The sequence below is a fragment of the Petaurus breviceps genome, unplaced genomic scaffold (assembly GCF_028583685.1).
Source record: "Petaurus breviceps papuanus isolate PSGF00001 unplaced genomic scaffold, PetGlider_PUasm1.0 126, whole genome shotgun sequence".
Taxonomy (NCBI): domain Eukaryota; kingdom Metazoa; phylum Chordata; class Mammalia; order Diprotodontia; family Petauridae; genus Petaurus; species Petaurus breviceps.
The window spans coordinates 15902531-15929614 of NW_027185655.1; the positions used below are offsets into that span (position 1 = coordinate 15902531).

The 27084-nt window shown below is 37.2% G+C and overlaps 2 protein-coding genes across 2 annotated transcripts in view; both read left to right on the forward strand.

The window, feature by feature from the left end:
• DSPP (dentin sialophosphoprotein) overlaps nucleotides 1-324 on the forward strand; it is a 16928-nt gene extending 16604 nt beyond the window's left edge. Inside the window, exon 5 of the mRNA XM_069098340.1 lies at nucleotides 1-324. This exon is cut by the window's left edge and continues 993 nt beyond it. Within this exon, the coding sequence (XP_068954441.1) occupies nucleotides 1-324 (324 nt within the window).
• A 15229-nt stretch (nucleotides 325-15553) lies between these two features.
• DMP1 (dentin matrix acidic phosphoprotein 1) lies at nucleotides 15554-25248 on the forward strand. The gene is made up of 4 exons (XM_069098355.1): nucleotides 15554-15607; nucleotides 16980-17027; nucleotides 20005-20052; nucleotides 23800-25248. Exons 1-4 carry the CDS (start codon nucleotides 15554-15556, stop codon nucleotides 25246-25248), a joined length of 1599 nt encoding a protein of 532 aa, XP_068954456.1.
• Nucleotides 25249-27084: the final 1836 nt, after the last annotated feature.

The window sequence follows — 27084 nt, forward strand, 5'->3', positions numbered from 1 at the left end:
GATAGCAAGTCTGATGATAGCAGTGACAGTGACAGTAGTGATAGTGATAGCAAGTCTGACGATAGCAGTGACAGCAGTGATAGTGACAGCAGTGACAGCGATAGTGATAGCAAATCTGATGATAGTAGTGACAGTAGTGACAGCAGTGACAGTGACAGTAGTGATAGTGATAGCAAATCTGATAGCAGTGACAGCAGTGATAGTAATGGTAATGGAAACAACCATCAAGGCAAAACTAAAAACAACAATGGAAATGACAGTGATAGTGACAGTGACAGTGTCAGCGAAGGCAGTGACAGTAACCATCTAACAAGTGATGATTAGAACAAAGGCCAAGAAGTAGAAAGTTCCTCCTGTGAAAAGTCCAAGTAATTTCTAAGAAGTAAAAATTTCTGTAAAAGTATAACTAGAGAGAGAGAGAATGAAATGAAAGTCAGGCATCGCTGAGACACAACTGTAGAAACCATCAAGCTGTCAGATTTGGAGCCAAAGCAAAGCTAACTCAGATATATTTTGAGTGCTTGATCTGTTATGTGTTCTAAGTTAGTAGGTGAAAATGTTACATAAATATAGATGTGCTTAAAGGTATTGACATTTCTTTGTGCTTTAACTTAAGTTCAAATGCAAAGTGAAATGTGAAACAACAGTGGGAAAATGTTGGTTAGGTTGACCAGGCTCGCCAAATAACATCTGAAACTTCATGAATTAAATGATCCAAAGAGTTCTATAGAAGGTTACCCATAAGCAATAACAGATAGTTACAAACAAGTAAGTGACATTGTCATGTTCCAGAAAGCATGACTTCTGGGTGGCTGCACTCAGAGTTAAGGAAGAAGGACTGCTTGAGGCTATCTGGCTCTGCTATTTGACACCATTATTTGACATAAGGTCCTACTTTATGTAAAGCAAAATGGAGGGGTGATTAATCTCTGTAAAGAATATATTCACTGTTGCCTAAAGAGAATGACTTTGACAGGTACTTCTGATTCTAAATATTGACAAAAACTAAAGAACAATAACATTTTGGTGATGGTTTTAAAATCTACTGAAAGAGAAAAGTGTACTGCAAGCCACCAGGAATTTAGCAAAATGTTCCTAAAGCAAACTTGATCAAATACCTTCTAGGGTGCCTTACTCTGGAGCTCAGTGCTGGGTTGGACTCAGGGAGACTCACATTCTAAATCTGGTGCTGTGATCTCATGTATAACTTTTTAAATTAGTCACACTATATTATGGACTTGATTGTCATAATGATAAAACTGGTTGTGTATATAAACATGGGCTGATTTGGGATAAATTTATCTTTTCAGGACTAAACTTCATTCAAAAATTACATCAACTTTTTAGAAGCTTCCTTGGTCTAGACATGGTCTTTAAACCAGTAGCAGCTTAATAATTACCTGGAGATTTTCTTTTTTTCCTTTTTTGGGCCATGTTTGCAACCAAGGTCTCAGAAGATCCTTTAACTGGTTTTATATGAATACCAGTAATTTTCAGTCAAGGATGTATCCCCAAACCTATCCAATTAGAGAATCACTACAGCCTAAATAGGATTTTAGAAGAGATATAAACTGGCAGATGTATTTAAAAATTTAATTATGCTCTACAAAATTAAATATGGGGAGAATTCCTTTCTTTCTCCTTTATTTTAAAAATAATTTATGTTTGAACTTCCTATTTCATCTTGGTAGAGAACTCCCAATGTAGAAACTCCTTTCACTAATACAGATCATCAACTCATTATAGACTTAGATAGTTGCTAAATTAGACTTTCTGATAATCACCTAATTGTGTCAGAGGTAAGACATGAATCCATGCCTTCCAGTCCAGTACTCTGCCAACTCTACCATGATACCTCCCTTGTACAATTATTCTATATAGTTTATCCCTTTAATTTATTGTTCTAATGGAGGTGTCTAGGAATAGTTCGTACCTTGTTTGTACCTTTACTTGGATGTTTCTATAAATCAAAGAAGTGGTGTTAAGGTGTGGAACATCTTGTTAGTTACATGCATTGGGGTTTGGGAGTGTGGAGCAAATATTCTTAGCTCCATCTTACAGATGAAGAAATTGAGACTTAGAGAGGGGAAATTCTTTAATGGTGTCATAAGTGTTACACCTCACATTTGAACCAGACTTTTGAAATTCATTGCCCTTGCTAATAAGCCAGGCTACCATAGAGATGCATTTTGTTTTGTTTGTGCAGTTGATTTCATCTGTTTATCAAATCTAATAAAATCTTATTCTGATGCCTTCAAGTGGTGTGGAGGAAATCTCAACTTCTCAAAGGCTATGCCAGTGAATATAAATCCTTGCTGGTTTGATGAAGCTGGAAAAATTACAAGTGTAGACTAGGATTTGAGTGTGAAATACTGTTGGGATGGCTCAGTGGACAACACAGAGTCCTCTTTTAGGGGAGGGCTCACCAGGAGCCAAGAAATTAATTTTGACTAGAAGGAGTAGGTACTTCTGGAGGCCTTGTTCTTCAAAGAGGAATAATATTTTTGGGGACTGCTTCCTACCTAGCAGAGGTAATATCAGGGTCCTAGGGAAAGAAGTATTATTGTCCTCAGGCAGTCAATTTGACAGCAAATGAGAGGCAGGATACTAATTAAAGTAAATTTAAGGAATAGGGACTAAGCAGGGCAATCTAAGCAGGGGAAGTGGGGGTAGAGACTGTGGGAGTAGGATACAACCATCAGATTACTGTAAGTAATATCAACTACAAGGACTAAGTATTGATTTTATTGAAAAAAGCATAAACTTAATAATTCTATACCTAAATGAGAATGGATTGAATTCCCCTATAAAATGAAAGAGAATAATTAATGGAAAACAAACAAAACAAAAACCCACCCAGTAAACTGTTGTATACAAAAAATACATGTAAAACACATAGAAAGACTTTTAAAATATATGTTGTCTCATTATTATCATTGTCTTTCATGTAGCTATTGTTTCTTTGATTTGTTTTTGGTTATCCGTAAGCCTCCACTTAGATTTGTATCTTTTGCTTATGCTCCCTATATTAATGAAGATTTTTAATGCATCATGATCTTTAAAGGATATGGCTAATAGTTTTGCTTTTTTGCATAAATTTATAATTTTTCTATGCCCTATTTTGTGTCATATAATTTCTATGTGCCCTATTTTCTGTGTCTATTTTTAAAAGTGTCATGTGGTGCTGAGAAATATATGTATATGTAATATATATACACATATATACATATATGTTCTTTAATATTCCCATTCAGAAAATTCTTCCTTTCAAACTGTATACTTTTCCAACTGTTTGTTCACTTCTATTTCTATATTTTCATTTTTGTTGATCTTTCTGATATTTATTCACATCTGGGAGAGGAAGATTAAAGTCTCTTGCTATTATGCTTCTATTTTTTTCAATGTACCCATTTTCATTGATTAGGGATAGCTTTGTAGATTATGCATTTGGAGTTTCAGTTTGAGTTCCTTTGTTTTTTTTTTTTTAATATACCATCCCATTTCCTTTGGAGATTTTTTTGTGACTGTGGAAAAATCTTTTGTTATTCAAGTATCCAGTCCTTTATATTTGATAATCTTTTCCCTAGTCATTTTCAAAATTTGTTGTTTAACATTGAAATTGTGAAATTTACCCACTGTGTCTTGAATGCAGCTAAAGTCATCCTTAGAGGAAAAAATTATATCCCTGATGACATATACCAACAAAATAAGATAAAGAAAAAATTAAATATGCAATTATAATTTAGAAAACCAACAAATAAATCCAGAATCAAAACAGAAGAGGGAAGTAATTTGGAAAACAAAAGATCTTTAGAAATGATTTTTTAAAATTAAAAGTTGGTTCTTTGAAAGGATTAACAAAAGAAATAAACCTTTAGTCAACTTGACTTAAAAGAAGACAGAGTTTAACTAAATAGGTAGAAATTTTTTAAAAGAATACAGTGAAATAACAGATAAAAATGAAAAGAATTAAAAAGAACCTAACCTGAACTTGTAATACACCTACTATATGCCAGCAAAATTGGGACTTCAAAAGGGACAGAAGATTATCTACAAAAATATAAAATTCTCAAATTAGCAAAGCACCAAGTAAAGATCTTAAATAATTTCAGAAATGCCAATTGAACTATTTGTAAATGAATTACTATAAAAACTCCAAACCAAACTCCCTTATGCAAATTGATTTATAGGACAACTATATAAAAAGTTGAAAGAATAATTAATATCTATATCCCACAAATTGTTCTCTAAATTTGAGAAAGAAAACACTCTACCAAACTCTTTTCATGAGACAAATAGAATCCTTAGACCTGACCCACACAAGGTTAAACTACAAATAGAGAATTTTGGACCATTTTTCACTAATTAGGGATTCCCCCCATCTTCCACCCTTCATGCCCCCCCCCCAAAAAAAAATTCTGGCCAAAAAGACTGCAGCAATTTATCCAAAGTGTTTTCCCCCCTCTTAGTATAATCAAGTTAGATTTGTGTCAGTTATTCAACAATGGTTAAATATTAGGAAAATATTTAAGATAGTCACTGAAAACAAGAACACCTTAAACCATGATTATATACAAATAAATATGTTATTATACAAGCACATACAATGTATTATATAATATAATATGTATTATATACAGATATGTGCAAAGAAAAGCCTTTGACAAAGTATAGCATTGTGAGAAAGTATAACACTAGCTTTTTGACAAAGAACAACATTCATTTATGCTAAAATCCTTAGAAAACACACAGAAAAACCTTTCTTAATATTATTAAACTGTCTAAAACACAAAACTCATATTACATGTGATGAGGAAACACCAAAACTTTTCTCCATAAATTCTGGAGTAAAGGAAGAATGTCCCTTCTCCTCTCTCTGTGTTTGCCACAATTCTAGAAATGCTAGCAATAGCAATGACAATAGAAATAAGTTTAAGGCAAAGATGAGACAGAACATGATAGTTAATTTAGAAAATCCTAGAGAATCAACAAAGAAACCAGTTGAAACAATAGCTTTAGTAAAGTGGAAGGAAACAGAATAAACCAATAAAAAATAAACAGCAATTCTAAATGTCACTAACAAAATATAACAGTGTATAATATCAAAGGTATAAAAATATATATAAATATAAAAACTATAAAAATACCCAAATCAATCTACCACAGTATACTCAAGACCTTCATATAAAGAATTACACAATGTTACCTAAATAAAATTACTTACATGACTGGAAAGCTTTTCATTGCTCATGGATGGGTCATGCCAGTATAATAAAAATGTCATTGCTAACTAAATGAATTTACAGTTTTAATTCTATAGCAATAAAAAAGCCCAACTAGATTGTAGATGAAATGGAGAGGGATGCAATCCAATTATTTGCATTCAGAATTGCTAGAATAATTGAAGTCAGAGAGTACATATAATAAAAATAGCTAACACTGTGTTGTTAAACATTTTTTTAATCAGTGCTTTAGATAATGGTGCAGATGTAATACTCATCAAATTTTCAGATACTACAAAACTAGGAGGGATATCTAATGCTCTGAATAACAGAAATCGGACCCGAAAGGATCTTATTATGTCAAGACATTGGACTGGGTCCAATAAAATGGAATTCAATAGGGATAAATATAAAGTCTCACACTAGCCTATATATATATATCATCCAAGATGGAGAGGCATAGTTAGACCATGTTGTTTCTGAAAAAGATTTGGAGCTTTTAGTGACCTATAGGCTCAAAAAGTGTGATGTGGCCACCAAAAAGTGAAGGCAATCTTGCTCTGAGTTAAAATAAGCATAAGCATAGCTTCTAGAAGTAAGTAGGTGATAGTGCCAATGTATTCTGCCTTTCTGTCATACTTCATCTACAGTATTTTCAGTTCTGGACACCTCTAGCTTTAGAAGAAGAAGAATATTCATAAGCTGGAGAGTGTCCAGAAGAGGGCATACAGGATGGTGAAGGGACCATGCCTTATGAATATTGGTTGAAGTAACTGGTCAGGTTAAGTCTGGTGAAGAGAAGTCTTAAAGGGATGGGAACATGGGGAGATGTCTTCAACTTCTGAGCACTTGTGACATGGAGGAAGGATTAGATTTCTCTTTGGTTCCAGGGAACAGAATCAGGGACTACAGCAAGAAGTCACAATGAGGCTAGTTCAGGCTTGATATAAAGAAAAAAATTCCTAACAATTAGAGCTTCCAAAAGTGCAATGGATTGTCCAGAGAAGTGAGGAGTCCTCCCACTGTGGATGTCTTCACGTAGTATAGGGATTGGCTCCTGGTACTCAAGTTGTACAAATCTCAAATTCAGTGATTCTGTGAGGTTCAGTAGAAGGGGGGAGAATGAAGGAGCACCTGATGAATTCATTAGAATCTGCACATTGTCAAGCGCTCTAGAGGTAGGCTTCCAGCATGTGAAGTAGATAGATCCTCGGTGAAAATACTTATAGGAGGGCAGCTGGAGTCCAACAGGATAAGGAGACATGGGTTGACTGAGATCTGCATCATTTGAGGGAGCATCAATACCAGAGTATTGAAGTCTATGATTACAAGGATCCTAAGGATTAGGATCAATTAGTCAGCAGATTTATCAATTTGTGTGAATTTAATGTTAATATATAATCATATTTTGATGCATACATGTATAGTTCAGATTTCACATTGATCCCTGAGATTGGTTAAGCAATTGACTAGATTTTATAGATACTACAACATTCCAGCATTTCCACATCATCTTTCTGGGTGCTATAATGTACATGATATATGTAAGTACCAGCAAGATGCAAGTTGTTCCATTGGCATGCAGTTTCCTGAAGAATATGGCTATCACCCATGGCCTGATTATGGGGAGACTTTCCCACAAAAAAGGTTCTTCCCCAGGCTCAGACCCAAGGTTCAGTCCTGGAGAAACCTGATCCCTAAAAGCAAAATCAGACTTTTCTAATAATCTCTTGTTGATTATGTCCTTATTCTAGAGTTCTGAGGGAAATCTCTTTTTAAAGGTAAGTTTGAAAATCTCTTTGAAAAACCCTATTTTCATTCTGAACTTAAATACTACAAAAAGATCACTGCCATGTACATAGCAGAATACAAAGGAGAGTCCCACATATAACCACGAAGCTCCATTTCATGTCATTTGCTTTTTATTTTAAAAAACATAGAATAAATTCTACACATCACTTTGAAAATTATCCCACAGATTTGTGTTTCCATCTGAACTTCCTTCTGTGTGTTTAAAAATATTCCAATAGCACCCCCCTTTTTTTTGGAGAATATTGTTACTAATCCCCCTCCCACCAACTCTTACTCCTTCCATTTCCTCAGAAACCTAAAGAAAAGGGGGGGGGGTAGAACCCTGTAACAATTAAGGAGAGTCAAGAAAAGAAATCCACACCAATTCTAAAAATGTGTCTCTGTGCCTTGTAACCCTCTCAGGAGGTATAAGATACTTCATTGCATGTCCTTTAGAAGCATTATGGTTCACTGCATTTATCAGAGTTCTTAAGTCTTTCAAAATTGATTTTCTTTCTAAAGTTGTCCTTGAATAAATTATTCTCTTGGTTCTACTCTCTTCCCTCTGAATCATTCCATACTATCCATGAACTCTGAAATAATCTCTTTCATTATTTCCTTTTCAGGACTCTTTTTTTTCCCCCTTCAGGAATGTGCTTTTGCATTTGTATTTCAAAGTCCCTACTCAGCTCTGCTCATTTAATCAGAAATGCCTGAACGTCCTCTATTCGATTAGCCATCCATTTCCCCTCCACCCCCAGTAGGATTATATTCAGCTTTTCAGGGTAAGTTATTTCTGAATTGAAGCATATATTGTCTCTTGGAATGCAAGTATCCCAAGATCTTTTGTAGGAGCTGACAAGTGTGTTCCTGACTGGTTATGTGCTTGAAATGTTTCTTTTGGGATCCATACATTATTTTTCTTTGATATCAGACATTTGGATTTTGAGGAGGTGACTCCTCCTGGCTCAGTTTGCCAAGCATTTTCAACATATTCCTGGTCAGAGGATACATTCAGGTCAATCAGGAGGCTGTGGGTCATATGTATTTTTTCAGTAAGGAATCAGAGTACAGACCTAATTCCATGCATGCTCCATGGGAAAGTTCCTGGGTCATGCATAGGTTTAGATTAGGACAGGTATGCATAACTCTTGAATATCTCAGCTGGATCTATTTTAAACTCTCCGTGTGGATCAGAATCCTTCAGTAGAAGTCCCAGAACCTCATCGTTCCAGACCAACTTGATTCCAGATAGATTTTTTTCCCTCCTCCTTTCACTTCCTTTTCCCATTGCTTCCTTGGTTGTGTCAGTCTCAAGTAATTCTTGTAGCTTTCCTGGGCTTGACCCCCAGTTCTTGTAACTATCTCCATAATGAAGTTAGGCATTCCACAAGACCCTATTGGACAGATCTTTGGAGCTTGGTATTTTGTTATCCAATAGCTTGAATTGGTACCTTTTGTTTTTACACTTCCTAGATTTTCCTCAGTATCTTTCTTTCTCCCAGAGAGCTAATCCTTATAACAAAGAATTTTTTTTTTAAAGCAAAGGAATACAAGGAAAAACATCTAGCAAAACTGATCAATACCTTGGGGAAAAAAATCTATTATTATATGAAGTGGTCCACATCCGCCAACTCTTTCTCTCCACAATGAGTGAGATGGAAGTTTTCTTGGGTGCTAATTCTTTGTAATTTTGCAATATTCATTTTCCCTTGTTTTGTGGGGGTTATTTCCATTTACATTGTTGTAACAACTGTGTATATATATTTTTTCCTTTCTCTGCCAAGCACTCTGCATCAGTTCATGTAAAACCAATTTACTTTCCCAAAAGTCCTTTGGGGCCTTAGAGAGGCAATATAGTGGCAAAGAGAAGGACATTCTAGTTAATGCTGAGTCCTCTTATATGGGTTTGGGTATGTGATCTTGGTTCGGCAAGATTCTTAACCTTTAGAAACCTCAGTTTCTTTGCCTAAAAAACTGGAATGATAATATTCTTCTCATAGTATTGTGAAGATTAGATGTTATTAAGCAGATAAAAACTTACAACTGCAATGCGTCATTAGATGTCTGATCTATTAGTATTCTATGAATTTATTAGGCCATAACCCTAGTTTTGGGGAGGATGCCATGTCTGACAAACTCTTTCTGAGAGTAATTAAAGTGAGTGGATGGTGGTGGTGGTGTAATTATTAGAAGCTATTAGGAGACCATGGGGAGTGAATCACCGGTGAAATCTCCAGATGCTTCCAAGTGCTTAGCATAAGGGGAATAAATAAAGACTAGGCATTCTCAGCACTGATAGTTGAAAAATATCTACTATTTTCAAAGGCCAAACATAGAGCTTCCTTCATGTACAACCTGGAAATGTACATTAACAGGAAACCTACCCTCCTACCCTCCCTCATGTCTGACAGGATCTGTCAGTTAGTGTGGGTGGCACTGTCATTGCCCATAATGCTCCCAAGCCTTCTTGGATGTGAATGACATATATTTAGAAATCAAAACAAAGCTTGGGGAAGATATTCAATTTAATGGAAACTAGTCTAGTCATTTGGGAACCACAAGCTTTTTAGGGAAAATCTGCCCCTGCAGGATAGAGGAAGTGTGGGTGTCCTGGAGTCCCGGTGACACTTTGTGACATCAGATATCCCAAGGGGAAGGTTGATTGGCTACCAAGGAGCTGGAACAGGGTTTAAATTCTTGTGCCATCAGCGTAATTTTCAAAAATCAGCTGAAACTCACCTTCATTGGCCCCACATTTCTCTGGTGAGATCTGCAACCTCATATTTGGTGAATTTTCTGGAGAAAAAATTTCTGAGCTGAAGAAGAGACAAAGGTAGGGAATTTGTATGTCCTTTTAAAATTTATTTCCTGTCTGTTGAAATAATAAAATGAATTTTCTTGTACATTGAAACTATTTAATTTGTGCTTTGTGACAAATGATAGACAGGAGGAAGAAAAGAAAAAGTAAAGATGTAATGATTGGTGGAGTCACTTTTCTGTGAAAATATGATTATATGTCATTTCTGTTACTCTTGCTCTGGATATATAAATTTGATAAGAACGTATTTGGGGATAGATGCACATCTTTCTTCCTATGATGCATTTATCTAATCTCTACAGAATACTTGTATGTGGTGTCCATCACCTTCAAGGAGTCAGGGCCTTCTAAGTAAGTTGTTTGGTATTTAGAGGGAAGGCCTACTGAAAATGAGGCCAGAGGAGGTAAGATTATGCTTTGGTTTGAATTAACTCAGCAAAGGAAACTTCAAATTCAGGTTTTACAGTCTTGGATAATGGACATTACCTGTTAGATATTGAAAGTTGTATTAGAATGAATAAGGATGATCTGACCTCCAAAGAAAAGTTCTTTAATTAGAAGCTATGCATCCAAAGGACACTCAATAACTAGTCATTATAGAATGAGTAATACTGAGGACCCTGGGAAAAAAGAGCAAGATTAATAAAATTGCTGTTGTTGTTGAGCTGAATATTAGAAGAAAAAAAGACTCGTCCGCTGACAAAGAGAGAAATGCTTGGTTTTCCACTTATGTTTTGATTTAAAAGCGTTTGTTCCTGTCTTTCAGGAAAGGAAAAAGGGGGCTAAGAGGAAAAAGGCAGTGTACTATAGGACATAAATGAGACATTATGTCAAATCTCACCTCTGACACATACTAAGTGATCATGAGCGAGACCCTTGACCTCTCAGTGTCCTAGGCAAATTTCTAAGTCTTTAAATTATAAATGAGTTGCAGACCTGTGGCAGTGAAATTTCCTACAATCGATGAAATCACAGGTCCAGAATATCCACCTTTCCATTCCCCCCCACAAATGTCCTGTAACAATTCTTAGGATTTAGAGCTGAAAGCAACTTTAGAGATAAGGTAGATGAGATAATAGAGGCCCAGAGAGGTTGTGACTCATCCAAGTACATCTATATCTGTATTATGTTTTCATAAATCCTGCTTTCTGGGGATTATTCAATGGCCCCATGTGTAAGAGTCACAATGCCGAAACGCCTGAATTCTCATAGAGTTTTATGTTCTGGTTAACTGGACTTTCTTGTTAACTGAGAGATAACTGGAAACCCTTTTCTTCAACCTTTATTTAAACTTTTAAAAAGTTTAGTATAAATAATCAGTATATTTCCTGCTAACTACTGGATACAGTTGAATCTACAGAATCTCAGAGATCATCAGTTGAAATATAGCATACATTCAAATGCAGAAAGTACAGGAGGCTGGGTTGATTTTTTATGAGTCTCGGGACAAACCTAGCACCTGTGTTTGATTTAGAGTAAATGCTTAATGTGAATTTGTGTTATTGTAACTTATTGCCTCCAAGCAGAGAGCAGAAACCTATTTCAAGTACCAGTTGCCTGTGTTCTTCCAAATGTAGATTTTATTTTTATATATTTTTAAAAATCAAAGATCCATGATTACATGAGTGTGAGTGCTTGCCCTAGTGATGCAAAGTCAACCTCTTCTATGACTTAGTACATGGCCTTTTCAGTTCAATTCAATAAACATTTATTAAGTACTATGTGGTGGTCCTTGAGAATTGGATGTGGTAAAACAATTCATCTTCTGCAGCTAATCTGATGAAAAGTCTCTCTGAATATGTCTGGGCTGCTTCCTGGCCAATGTTCCTGCAGATGGTACTCAGGGCCCAAACCTTCCAGCCTGGTAACATCTGCCAGAGCTTGCACTTACCGGGAATAGTCTTTGACAGCCCAGACTCATGGCTTAGCACTTGAATGGAGATTTGAGGATGACGGGAAAAACCATTTCAGTTCAAGTGTGCCTCCAGATACCAAATTTGCATATAAAATTACATATTGAATTCATAGCAACTTTTTTTTTTAAGGAATGAAAAGAACTTCTTGTTTCTTTTTATTTTCTCCTTCTGGGTTATTTTTTCTCTTATAAATAAACATGGGAAGAACATTGTATGGTAGATATGTAACTAGATACAGAAAGACCTCGGTTTGACTCTTCTCTCAGACAGCTCTCTGAGCAATTCTTAACTTCTTTGAGCCAGTTTCCTTATCTGTAAAAAAGGAATGATAATTATCTTCATTATGAAGATTAAATGTGTTAATGAGAGTAAGTCAAGTTGTATGCAAAACTATATAAATGCCACACGTTATCATCTTGTAAGTGAATTTTGATTTTATAGAGTATTTGGTACAAAATTGAACTCCTAAGAATCTGAGATGAGACAGCAGGGCAGAGTGGATAGAAAACAAGCCTTGGAGTTAGGTAGCCCAGGGTTCAAGACCCACCCCTGACATAGACTGGGCAAGGCACTTAACCTTTCAGTGCCCCAGGTAACCCTCTAAAGGTATCTATAAGTGGCAGAGCAGATGGTAATCTGAATTAGTAGAAAGTTTCCTCAAGGGAATTTCCCCATAACAACTAAATCACAAATTTAGCCCAAAATAGAATCTGAAGATGTTTTAACTGTTTGAAATGCTTTTCTTGCTCAGAACCTCTTAAAGTTTTTTTTGAGCTCTGTAAAGTATTTAAAAAATGCAATCTTATCTATTATATATTACTTTACATATATCTATCTAGCATAGTGCTTTCAAGAAATATTTTTTCCTAGCTGTGACCTTGGGTAAGTCACTTAACCACATTTGCCCTGCCTTCCCCTCTCCAAAAAGAAAAAAAAAAGAAATATTTTTTTCTTAGCTCTTTTATGGTGCTTTCTGATATCACTATAAAATGGAACTATCACCTGCTGATGGCAAAGATCTGGAAGGCAGATGTGTGTCTGATTTTACCAGCCTCAATGACTTACTCTGCCCAGATACAGAATAAAGTCCTTCTTTATCTGGTTTGAGTCTATTTCATTATGATATGTTTACTCTTATTTTTCATTTAGAAATCTGTAATATTAGACAAGTCAAATTCTTCCATAAAAAACACTGAAGTTAAAACATAACTTATGATAGTTATACTAGTGCTTGCCAAGGTTACCACACTCTTAGCAAAGTATTGCTTTAGTATATTAAATATCCCCAGTGGTTAAAAGGAGTGAATGAATAGTCTTGAAGTGGGCAAGAAGTGGCTTATAAAAGAGTAAGATATAACTTTTGGAGACCATGTCATTTCCCACCCACCCCCTCTCCCACTTTGAATTTAATCAACAGTGTTCCCTTTTCTTTATGGATAAGGAAGTGAAGAATGACGGAAAGATGAAACCCACATTTTTGGTTTGTACTATAACAGTAACTGGCTTCCAGTTTCACTAATATAATTTTACCAGTGATGTCTCTTTTTCTTCCTTTAAAAATTCACATAAAGGGTCACCTGAGTCCCATGTAAACTCTGGAGTGGAAGACATTTGCATTAGAAATTTGGAGAATTTTTCCTTCAAATTTTTATCATTTTCTCTGTTCTCCAGATACAGCTAAACCATATATAGGGAACACTGGGAATTTCCAGGTGCCTATGTGAATGGTGGGCTAACTTTTGACTTTCTGGTTCCTGGTTTCCTCATTTTTTAAAAAGAAAGGGTTAGACTCTTAGTGAATGACCCAACTATATAATTATATATACCCCCAGGGGCTTCGATTCCACCCATTCCCTCTTCCTAAATGGTGCCTCAGCTCTGAAGTCAGGCATGCTTCCTGGACTGGGATCAGTACTAAAGAAGACTGACCTCTAAGGAAATGGAGGCTAAGGTTCCTTTTTGTCATGTAATTTGGCTTGTTAAATCTCCAAGACAAATTGCCTAAGGCTTAGCTTTAGGCTTATGACTAGGTTTATCTTAAAGGAGAAAGCAGAAATGTACAAGGATTAGGTATTTATTTATTCATCCAAAAGAGAAGGTAAAACACAGAGAGCTCTCAGGAGTGAAAGGGAAGGCTTACAATTACAGTTACCCTCTTTCGGAAGACTTATTCTTAACCCTTATCAGAATAAGGATCAGTATTCAGGACTGCTCATTTGGCATTTTACATTTCACCTTGGTCCTGAATGTCTAAGCCACTCTGCAAACCTACACGTCTGTTGGTAAAACAGTCAGGCTTGGACCTACCTTTTGGTTGCAGAAACGTTTCCTGGCAACAGCCAGATCCATTCATTGGACCTAGGATCTATGGACTTTTGAGCTTCGTAGATCACCTCCAAGCCTGGACTTTTTCACTTTGAGGCTACCGTTTTGTTGTCTACTGGAGAAAATTAACAAAGTTAAAAACACAGTCTGGGGTCTAGGCATGAACTCAACAAGTTGAATTTATCTTCCATCTGGTAAATTGGGTCTGATGTGAATAAAGAGCATAGATGATCCCTTCACCTTGGTCACGGGCATAGTTGAGACATATCATAAAATTGCCATATGAAACAGACAAAGCAAGAGACTAAATTATAAGATACCCTTCCTCCTAAAGGTCTGCTGACTCATTATCTTCCTCCCCTCAGTCTTCTCTCCTTCCTTTCCCTCCCATTTCTCCTCCTACTCTCTCTCCCTTCCTTCCTTTCCCCTCTCCCCCTCTCCCTTCAGCTCCCTTCCTTTCACTTCCCCTGCCCTCTCTCCCTTACCCCACTCTTCCTCTTCTCTTTCTCCTCCCCTCCTTTTCTTTTCCTTTCTCCCTCCTCTTCCCTTTCCTCCCCTTTACCCCTTCCTTCCCCTTCCCTTCCATTTCCTTCCCTTTCCTTTCTTTCCCATAATTCAACTCCCATGAATTGAATGAGTATACCAAAGCAGACTTCCAAATTTCTATAGCAGCTATTTACATTGTTTTATTAATATTTTTATTAATTTATTTTGAAGAAGCACATTTTAAACCATAAATTTATTTTTCATGTCCCTCAATATCTTGAATTGTTAGTGAAGTCAACTTGAGGGGGGAAAAGGTCATATGTGGCTATATTTCTGATATGTATTTCTAATACGTGGGAAACCAGTAATGATTCTTAGATTTTTCAGTAATCTGGAAGATATTTACAAGTAATTAGCATAGTATAATTTGCACACCAGAATGGACATTAAGACTTGCTAGAGCTGGAATACTATATAAGTCTACTTAGCAGACTTTTTATAAATTTGTAATAACATATAGTTTGTAATAACAAAGTACATGGAACATCTGCTTCCAAATTAAAATAGAAACCCACCACTTTTGTCTGTAAATTATCTCTGTGGTTCTGAAATTGGAGTCTGGATTGCTACTGGCTTTTATGTGAAGAATAATGTTCATGAGCATACGCTTAGATTACATTAGTAGGGCTAGAATGAATTTGTTAAGAACTGGGTATAATTTTCCTATGTTGCATAATCCCTATGCGAGTGAAGAGTCTTGGATTTCTTATTTCCCATTTATTTATTTGAAAGAAAATGAAAAAAGTAAGTGGTGGCTCCTTTTTTAAAGTGTTCAGACTTTGAAACTTAAAAGAATTTGTCAAAAATGAGACTTTTAAAAGATGAAATGTTCAGGATGTTAATGGATTTTACATGATGTTATCTTATTATCTTAGAAAGTGTATTTCATGTACATTTTTCCTTATAGGTTGAAAGTGTCTTAATTATCAACTATGAAGACCACTCTCCTGCTAATTTTCTTCTGGGGGTTCTCCTGGGCGCTTCCTGTAAGTACAGATTTCCTAGCAGTTTCTGAATAAAACCCTCCAAACATACAACCCTCAAATTTCCATCAGTCTAAACACAAAACATCAAACTTGCTCCATTTGGGTAAAATCAAAGATGCTTAATGGAAAGCTTCTCTGTGCTATGCTTTCTGATTTTTAGGAGCCAGTGTCATATGTGGGATCTGTGGCTTAGTAAAATGAGATCTGGCCTTGGAATCACACACACAAAAAAACTGGACTCAAACCTGCCTCTGATAGATTCTGGCTGGTTAATTCTGGGTAAATCTCCAAGACAAATCACAGACCTAATTTACATTGGTAGAAGTTCCCTTACTGAGTGTTTCCATTCCAATAAATTCATGGATCCAGTAACTATATGTATAAACTATTGCACTAAATATATACACCGCATATGTAAATTATATGTAATATATACCATACATTTACACATATGTATACATATTTATGTGTGTGTATGCATATGTGTGTAGCATTGTCTACCCAGGCTCTGCTGCCTGAAGGTCAGATATATCACATTTCACCCTTTTCTCCAGGGTTTTTCAGTCTCCTTGCCATTAACTCTAGTCTCTATTGGTGTTCTCTCAATTGTAGGTGATAAATCCCTTGTACACCAATTCCATTTACCCACTAACAGTCAAATAGCTTCCTTTATAACTTTTATGAAGAAATATTGACTTTAAACTTATGGTCATGAAGGTATAGAATCACTCCCTGGTACATGGAGCTTAATTCTTTTTCTCTACCACCTCAGTCTCTGGGGAGGGGAAAGGGATTAATTTCTTAGCTTAGTTCACTTCCTACTTTCTTGGATTGAAGTCTTAGGCACTCTGACTTTTCAGGGCTTCTCTACTGGCCTGGTTGTAATTTCCCAACTGGGTTCCTGGCCCCAAAGTTACTCACCATTGCTCAAAACCAGTTCTAGGGTGTATAACCACTCGCACCTGAAAATGAGAAGGATAAATGAAACAGAATGGAAACAGAAACACCCTAGGCCCATTTCTCTGAGCCAGGAAAGAATGGGAGGAAAGAAGGGGAGGAAGGTCTGTTCCTTTCCAGTTTCATTCATGACTCACATGCTGTAGGTGAACTCTGTGCAATCATTACCTTTTGGACCCATTAGGAAAGAGCACACAGGAAAGAAAGCAAGACTGTCTCAATCTGGCAGTTTTAAAGAAGTAGTATCTTCCAAATGACACAGCAAATGGAAGGAAGCTTACCCACCCCCATTTGGTAGGGGAATGCAGAGAAGCAGTGTGCCTCCTTGGTGGGTGGTTTGAGAGCATGCTGTCTGTAAGTAACTGCCTCCTTGAAAACTGTTCTCAATGATTACCTGTGTTTTCCCTTGATCTAGGTAGCCAAATATCTACACACAGATTCTGAGAGTTCTGAAGAACGGAAGGTAAGTTGGGCAGGGTATGTTTCTAAATAATGACAACAGTAATAATAATAAACATTTACATAGTGCCTACTATGTGCAGGCCCAGGGCTAAATGCTTTACAAATATTGTTTCATTTGATTTTCACAACAACCTTGAGAGGTAGGTGCTATTATTATTTCTATTTTTATAAAGAGGAAACTGAGGCAAACAGAGGTTAAGTGGCTTTCCCAAAAAGAGCTGTTATCAATACTTTTGTACTAATAGGCCTTTTCCCCTATCAAGATAATTTATCAGAAAAAATAAACGCATTGGAGAACATAATCAAACACCCTTTAATGGATACAGGAATGTAATCAACATAGTCTGAAGACATCTTCCCTGCACCAATGAAATCAATGATCCAGATTCTCAACTCCCAAAGTACTGTGTGCTGAGGATTCAAAGATGAGGCAATGAAATAATTTCCACCCTCAAGGAGTTTACATTCTATTGGGGGATGCAACATATTGCACCAGGGAAAGAATGCTGACTTTGGATTCGGAGGATCCGGGTTCACATTCCAGTTCTTCCATTTACTCTTTGTTTGACCATAGGCAATCACTTAACCCCTCTGGGCCTCAATTTCTTCACATGGAGAATGAAAGGTTTGGACTACATGACCTTAAAGTTCCTTCCAGGTCTAAATCTACAGTCTTATGGTCAAATAAAAATAAATATAAATACAAAGGACATAGAGTCAATCAACCAACAAGCATTATTTATTCATGTGCTCAGAGCACCGTGGCAAAAATGAAATAGTTCTTGGCCTCAAGGAGCTTACATTTTGTTGAGGGAGGTGACCTAAAAGTTTCTGTTGTTCGGTTGAGTCAAATTCTTCATGACCCCATTTTAAGTTTTCTTGGCAACACTATTGGAGTGATTTGCTGTTTCCTTCTCCAGCTCTTTTGTAGATGAGGAAACCAAGGCAAATAGGGTTAAGTGACTTACTCAGGCTCACACAGCTAGTAAGTGTCAGAGGCCAGATTTGAACTCAGGGAGATGAGTCTTCCTGACTCCAGGTCTGGCACTCTATCCTACTGTGCTATCCAGCTGTCCAAACCTACAAAGTAACAGTATCTATAATCTCTTTGGGAGAGCCAAGTGAAGCAGGTATAACAGAAATATATAAAAAAAATTAATCTAAGGTGGGAAATTAATCTTTGTGGGAAAGCTTTTATGGAGGAGGTGGTACTTCAGCTGAATTTTGAAGGTCTAGAGATTTATGAGGAAATTTTTTTTTTTGCCTTTTGGAGGGCAATTGGGGTTAAGTAACTTGCCCAAGGTTACACCGCTAGTTGTGTGTGTGTGTGTGGGGGGGGTATTAAGTGTCTGAGGCTGGAACCGAACTCGGGTCCTCCTGACTCTGGGGCCGGAGCTTTTGAGGAAATGTTTTGTAGGAAGAATAGCAAAAAGGCCAGAGTGCATGAAGGGCAGTAGCACATAAGAAGGTTGGAAAGGTAAGTTGGAGTGAGTTGTAAAAAAGATTTAAATGTCAAACAGAATTTATATTTCATCCTAGAGGTAATAGGAAGCCAAAAGAATTTGCTGACTTAGGTAGGTGATGTGGTCAGACCTTCACTCTAGGAAAATAACTTTGGCCACTATTTGGAGGATTGATTGGAGAGGAGAGAGATGAGGCAGGGAGATCAACGAGGAGGTTATTGTCCAAATAAGAGACAAGGAGGGCCTGAATTAGACCAAGGTTCATCTGCAGATGAAGGTTTACATATATACAGAAAATTGCTGAATCCTTCCTGTCATTGTCATTCAAAAAGCAATATGAAGTGCAGTATAGCTCTAGTCATAAATAAACATATGGTTCTCTTTATTCTCCTTTTGACATCTGCCCTCTCTATCCCTACTGTCTTCCTGCCAGTTCCACACTACAATTGCCTGCAATCATGTTCTGCCATGTGATTCATACCCTCAGTGTAACAAGCTGGTCATTACCTTTCCCTTAGACATGTTGTGCTGTTATATCTTTTGTCCTTCATTCTTGAGGAGGACCATGACATCAGGAAGATGATGCCATGACTTGCAATTGAATTTGAGTTGAGGGAGGGAGGGCTGTGTAAAGTCACCAGCCTCACTTTCTCCTCTGGAGCCATCTGGGTCCAGTGATCAGATATAGACCAGGACAACTGGAGATGGGGCTAGATACAGGGGGAGACCTCGGCCTTTTTAAGATAGGGTCTTCTGAGTTGGACAGTCTTGGGGGTGCCATACAAGGAAGTGGGTTACATTCAGCGACTTGTTGCTTCTGCCACACTTTAACAAAACTCTGGAACACAACCTCCTTTCTTGTGTCACACAATGACAGACAGTGGCATGTTTAACATGCCTTGCACACAGAAAATGCTTAAAAATGATCTGTTGAATTTAATTTATGACTAAGAGAATCCTTAAGTATCTTCATTGGTTTCCTCAGGAGTTCCTCTTTCTTCCAGAGCCCCAAACAAATTTGGTAATGCTCTGAATTCTATAGTGGACTATTAGATTTCACATTGAAAATGACTACTTTTAAGATTATATTACTGAGATGGAATCATCCTTGATTCTTATCCTCCTTTGTTTATTCAGTCCCATAGGGATCCATACCATCACAATATTTCCAGATTATTTATATAAGATGGAAGTTATGCATCAAGGAAGTGGCAAGTCATCTAAAATTATTCTGACACAAAATCTTTATATAAAAGTAACTTGCTTTTTTCTTCCTCTTTCTTCAGGATCATTTGGCACCGACAGCAGTTCTATCCTTGGTAATTATCTCCTTCCTGTTATTTTGACTCATGTTTCCCCCAAGCAATCTTTAGTACACCTTGAACCATCTCATGGCACTGGGAAATATAATACACCTGAATCTCAAGCAATGGAGATGATGCCCTTTTTCTATTTCCTATGACTGCTAAAAGGAAAAAAAAAAAGTAACTTGGAATTGTATTTCCCCTTTTTCAGGAGAGTAGTGAGTCATCAGAAGAAAGTAAAGATAGCTCAAAGGAACAGGTAATTAAATCTTTCCTAACATTTAAGTTATTTATGCATTGAGGGAAATGGTGATGACTTAAATTATATGGAAACAGTTCTAAATATATATTTTTCAAACCATGAAGAGTCAATAGTTCTGAGTACCCAAAAGGGAAAAACAAGCCATTTCTGTCATTCTAACACATTTTGGTATTTTATTTTGAATGTTGGGTTGAGGATGGGGGGGGAAGCAACCTATAGACTTTGACATCTGGAAGTTTCTTTTAATTAAAAATATTATTTTTAAACAAATGGCTACTAATCTAGCCATGGCAACATGATAGATGAGCTCAGAAAAGTGATGGAACATTGGATCATCCTAAAATTGTATACTTTATAATTGGGATCAGGATGGATCAAGTAAGGAAGTAGAATGGTCAAAGTAGAATGGCTGAGAGAGGAGACAATGGCAACCCTACGTGAGGAGGGAAGAGGAGAATAGGAAAATAAAAGAAAACAAATGACCGAGTAACTGGTGAATCTGTAAAGGAAATCACCTGAGAGTAGGGAATGACACAAGGCTTCAGCTTTCCTCCAGGGCAGACAGTCACCCATCAGGACAATGGCAGAATTTTCTGGAGAAGAAACTTGCCAGAGAATGGTCTCTGGTGTGGGTAGCAAGGTGGTGGAGATTAAGACTATAGAAGTAAATAATAATGAGTTCTCTGGTAGTGGGAGTTCTAGGCACTATATAGAAAGGCAAAAATGAAATAGTGCCTGCTCTCAGGGACTTATATTTTATTTCTTATCAGGAGAAATATATTTCATTATATACATAATATTTTTCTTTGGATCAGGCCTGTCATTTCACTGGTGTTATAGAAAATACCCAATGGGCAACTCTCTTACCAATATATATATTCACACCTGCTATAACTTAAAGTCTTAATGAATTTTGCACAGCGCTAACAATGGACCTATTAACAAATAACAGCTTGGAATGGACCTCAGAGGCCCCTTAGTTTTATAGGTGAGAAAACTGAGGCCCAGGGAGGTTAAGTTACTTACTGAGGGTCACAAAGTCAAGATGAATCCAATTTTCTAGCCACAATGCTAGGCTGGTTCTCATACCAAATATAAACACAAAATGAATATATGAAGTAACTTCTAGGGTGAGGTACTCACAGCCAGGGGGTTTAGGAAAGGCTTCTTGGTGACGCTTGGGTGGAGCTTTGAAAGAAGTTTTATATTCTAAGAGGTGGAGGGAAGAAGGGAACATGTCCTAAGCATGGGGACAGCCCACACAAGGGCATGTTGCTGTAGTTCTTCAGTTGTGTCCAACTCTTGTTGACCCTGTGGACCACACTGTCCATGGAGTTTTCTTGGCAAAGATACTGGAGTGTGTTTTGCCATTTCCTTCTCCAGTGGATCACTTTTTGTCAGAACTCTCCACTATGACCTGTCCACCTTGGGTAACCCCACATGGTCTAGCCTATAGTTTCATTGAGCTACACAAGCCCCCTCTGCCACGACAATATAATACACCAGGACGGGATGCAAAGGCATAGAAATGGGAAATGATATATGTGTAAAGAACAGCAAGGTGACAAGATTGGCTAAACTTTAGAATTTACAAAAGGGGAGTCTAGAAAAGTAGTACCTTCCCTTTCATGACTCAGTTTCCTCATATGTAAAATATGGAGATTAGACTAGATTTTCTGTGTCAATATTCTATAAGTTCCTCTGCTACTTGTGACACAGAGAATACCACTAATGCTAGAGAATTGTTGTCTATTACTCCATTATTAAATAACTAAAACTTTAGAAATGCTCCCAAAATCCTTCAAAAAGTACAGAAGGAAGGATATCTTCACTTCCTAATTTATCAAAAACTTTTTAATTCATTATCTGAGGCTCATGTTTAAAGGAGAGACACTTTTGTTAATCGAATAGCATTATTGAAGCATTGTAGAGTTTGGAGTCCTAGGACCCAACTTCAAATCCTGCCTCTGCCTACCATGTGACTTTAAGCAAGTCACTTAGCCTCCCAAGTCATCAATTTTCTCATCTGTGAGGTGAATGAGGAGGGATGAATTAGCTGGTTCCTAAGGCTCTTTCTGATTTTAGATCTACAGCCCTAAGATATGAGGGCAATGAACACAGCCTTAGTATGAAGGATGCTAGAAACCAGGGCTCCAATAAATAATGTGGAGACATTCCTCTACATTGAAGCCTCTGCAGCTAACCAATCAGCAAATAAGGCAGGAAAAGGCTTTTCAGAGCCCAATGAGTTCTGAGTGGTCCACCTTGCCTCAGTTTCTTGGAATGCCTATTGGAATCTCCTCGTTGGCCAGCTTTGTGACAAACTTGGCATAAAATGGGATATGACATTGTCTATCTGATGATATGAGAGATCTCAATCCCATATTGCATTTTTCATGACCGAAAAATATGATCTGCTGAAGCGCATTCCTACAAGCAGTAACTGCCAAAACTAATGACCAGATGACAGGCAGTGTGGTATAGTGCAAAGAGGAATTGCCTTTGGCTGGATCCTGGAGACCTGGGTTCAAAACCTGACTTTGGCACTTACTAGTTGTTTGACTGTGTCAAACACACACATGTGTATCTATATGTATATGTGTATTATATATGTGTACTCATGAAATCAAATGACATATGCTTATTCACACATGTATTCTAAATACAAACATATACATAAACATATGTGTCACTTAATTTCTGGAGTCCCGATTTCCATTTTTTGTAAGCCTGAGATAATAATAAGGACCTCTATTTCACAGAATCTTCAGAAGAAAATGCTTTGTAATATACTATTTGAAAGAGTTATTTTGAGAACACTACTGATGATTTTATTTAATAAACAGTAGTTTTCAATCTCTTCCCCCACCAAAGTTTTATGGTTACTTCCAAGTACAAGGGCGCCCACTAATATGTCCAGTCTTATGCTGTGATGGGAACATAAAGACAAAAATGGAAGAGTTCCTTCCCTCAAGGAACTTGCATTCTATTGAGAGAGACAATAGGTATACATATACGAAATGTGTATGTCCAACAAACAGGTAATGAGATGTTGGCACCAGCATGGGGGGGGCATCAGGAAATGCCTCAGAGAAGGTGGCATTTGAGGGGAGCTTTGGAAGGAAGCTAGAGCCACATTCCAGGTGAGGAGACAAGAATGACAGCTGGTATAAAGATGCAGAGACAGGATTCTTTTTCCTTCCACAACATTTTTTTTTTTTTTGCTTCACAAAATGATTGACTGAAAAGTTACTCCAAAGCACGTTTCCCTAATGTAGCTATAGTGTAGTGTGTGAAAAAAAAGTGCTGGATATGGAGTCATGCAACCTGGATTCAGATCCCTGCTCTGCTTCTTGTCCTAGACATGTGTCTCTGGGCCAGTCACCCCAACTTTCTGTGCTTCCGTTTCCCCATCTGGGAAATAAGAAGGTTGCATTAACATCCTTTAAGGTCTCTTCCAACTCTAAATCTATGAAACTAGGACAGAAATCATAGACATCGAACTTCCACATAGCTTTTTCAGGAGCTTGTATATTACAAAAAGTGACAAAATGGAGATAGATCTGAGTTTCTTCTATTCTCTTGTAAGCATCCAGTGGAAATGTCAAGGGATAGTGATATGGCCATAAGTAAAAATAAGGAAAAAGGCAGAAAGAGGCATAGTGGGTCTAGAAAGCCAACCAGTTAGTTGAGTGGCCTCTGGATTATCGTAAAATAACTGTATCTCTTAATTTCTCCATGTAGACAAATGAGGACAAGAAGGACTACAGTGATAGTAGTGAATCGGAGGAAGACTTGAGCCCCAATGATCAAGAGATTGTTTATAGACTATCTGAGAGCTCCTTTAAGAGTGGGATAAAAGACAATGATAAGAATGATGATGAAGATGACAGTGGAGATGACACTTTTGTTGATATAGACAATGGCCAGGGGTCTATGGAAAGGCATCAACAAGAAGGTGAAAATGCCTTGCCTGGCAGTGATGATGATTCTGACAGCATTCTGCCCAATGAAAATAATGCTGCCGATGGGGCAGATGTCAGAGACAAAAGCAGTCAGAGTGAGAGCAGAAGCCTTGAAGAAGAGCAGAATGAAAGTCATGAGGCCCATGACGGTGACAGTGATGAGGGCGCTGTAGGACTAGGAAGTGAAGAGAGCTACAGCAACTCCAGAGATGATTCTTCATTTGATGATGAAGGAATGCAAGGCGACGACGCAGACACCATTGGGAGCAAGATGAGTAATTCCAGAATGATTCGTTACAGCATCCACTCAAAGAAAAAGAGCCACAAGACAAGAGGTCAGAATGGGAATAGACAAGATTCATCTGATGGGAGCCAATCGGCGGGGCAGTTTGGCAGGAAATCCTTCCAAAGGGCACACATCTCAACGGAAGATGATCAGAGTGAAAACAATGATAGCAACACCATGGAAGAAGCCACGAGTGACTCCACAGAAAAGAGCCAGTCCCATGAAAACAGCCGATCCCATGAAAACAGCCGATCCCATGAAAACAGCCGATCCCATGAAAACAGCAAAAGCAAATCCCGGGAAGACAGCAACAGTCGGTCTCGGGAAGACAGCCAAAATGTGCGGGATCTCAGCAGCGAGTCCAGACCTCATGACGATGATTCTCACGAAAAACAAAGCAAATCCCAGGAAGAGAATGAAAATATTTCACGGGGTGATAACCCTGCCTCTGACAGAAAGAGCGTTGGCCTGTCTGAAGTTAAGGAAGACAGTAGTAATTCCTCTGAAGAGAGCAATCTAAGTACATCCTCCAAATCAGATAGCGAATCTAGAGAGGAACAAAGCAACAGCAAATCGACCGAGAGTGTGAGCACTTCAGAGGAAAGCAAAGAGTCGACTGAGGATGAAGACAGTTCCAGCCAGGAAGGCTTCCAATCTCAGAGCTCATCCGCAGAGAGCCAAAGCATCTCCAGGGAGGATAGTGGGGAAAGCAGTTCTGAACAACCACAAGGAGAGGGAAATAGTTCATCTGAAGAAGCCAGAGCATTTCAGGAAAACAATAAGCTTAAAGAAAATGTGAATTCGAATGAAAGTCACTCAGTTAGCAATGAAGAAAGTCTGTCAAGAAGCATCGAGGTAGAAAGTAGAAAGCTGGTAGTTGACAGTTACCACAACCGACCCATAGGAGACCATGATGACAATGACTGCCAAGATGGTTATTAGTATTAGTTCAAAAATGTATTTTTGTAAAAAGGAGGGAGAGGGAGAAGGAAATTAGGGTGCTTTGATTTATTCATCCTACCAAAATTAGGATGACCTGAACTTATTTCTTTTGGAAGATGATTAACAGGACACCATAGTCATTTGTAGGGAATTACTCTTCCGTACAAGTTCACAGGATGTGAAATGGCTCAAGGACACGCTATCCATGATAGTGAAAACAAGAAACAACTTTGTGTTATAGCTTTATAACTTGGGTTTTGAAAAAATGCCATAAGATGAGGATTCTTTCATAAGTGAGCTTTAAGTGATTAAATATTTGGTTGGAGAAAACATTAAAAAATTATAGGATAGCTGTGTTTTGGTTTAATGAACAAGACTTCTTTCTGTCAACCATTTTATCCTTTTCAATGGGTTCTCTGTAAAACATCAATGTTAAAAGGAGTTATTCTGGACCACTGGTGTGTGGGAATGGGTTATGAGAGTTGCTAAGATTCCCTTTTATTTGTCAAATTATGTGTTTAACATAATTTGAACTTCTGTTCCTTATTTTGGATTATGTGCAATGCCAGAATTGAAACTCTGTGATCAACTGTAACTTTTGCTCATAGCAAATAAAAGCTGTGTATATAGACTCCGAATGAACTTGTTATGTACACTTTGGAATGTTACCTCAAGACAGGATATATTTAATGTTTTGTAATAAAGGTAATAATATCCGAAAAAGGTGTATTCTGTACCTTTTTTTTTTAACACTGATGATTATATTTTTAATTTAATGAAACACTTTGTTTTACTTCATTTTCAAACAATAGTTACTAATTGTTAATAATAATTATTGCAAATTGTTAATAATAACAATGATTTCTAGTTGTTCTCACACAAAAATTTTAACTTAAATTCAGGGAATAATTTATTGTTTTTGTTTCACAAACAATTGTGCCTTTCCACCAATTTTTAAATAACTCCCATTTATTGTTGTCGTTGAATAGAGAATAAAATAAAATGTTAACATTTTATACCAGAGCATACAGTTTGATATAAGGCTAGATTTCCAACCCATAGTTCCTTTCATTTTCTTACAGGACTTTCTCTGTATTGGATCCTTTTGCTTTTTATCTCTTTGGAGACAACCATTTCAGCTTTGAAAAAATACCAAAAACTTATTTTTATCAGCACTATCATTATCATTATAGCCCATGACCCAGAATCTAAAATTTCAGGGAAACACAGATTTATTGTTTATTTTATTTTATTTTTAATTATATCACTTTATTACTTTATTACATCACTCCGAGTACATTCTCTTAATAAGAAGGATTACTTCCCCAAAGTATAATCAGAATTGAAGGTTTAAAATAATTTAAATTAAATAGAGTTGGTTTAGAAAGAAAAAAGTTGGTTTAGAAAGAAAACATCATCATATTCCAAAGTCTAATTTTTTTTTTGGTGCTATTCCCTAAAACCAAAAGGTCACAGTGAACAAAATCATCTCAGAGAATATAAGAAAGAGGAAAAATTTCTCTTTTTGATTTCTCCTTTCACCTGTTAAACATGATTTGTCTCTTAGGGTTCTGTCCCTCAGCCTTTTTATCTCTGCACTCTGTCCCTTGGGCAGAGTGAGATAGTGAATAGTGTTGAACTTGAACTAATAAAGACCTCTATTCCAATTCCACCATGGACTCTTATCAGTTAAGCAACTATAAGTGATTCAGTTAACTTTGCATCTGAACTGACTCGTCTGTAAAATGGGGAGAAGCATGCCTATAATATATATACTACAATGGGGGCGTCTAGGTGGCGCAGTGAATAGAACACCAGCCCTGGAGTCAGGAGGAC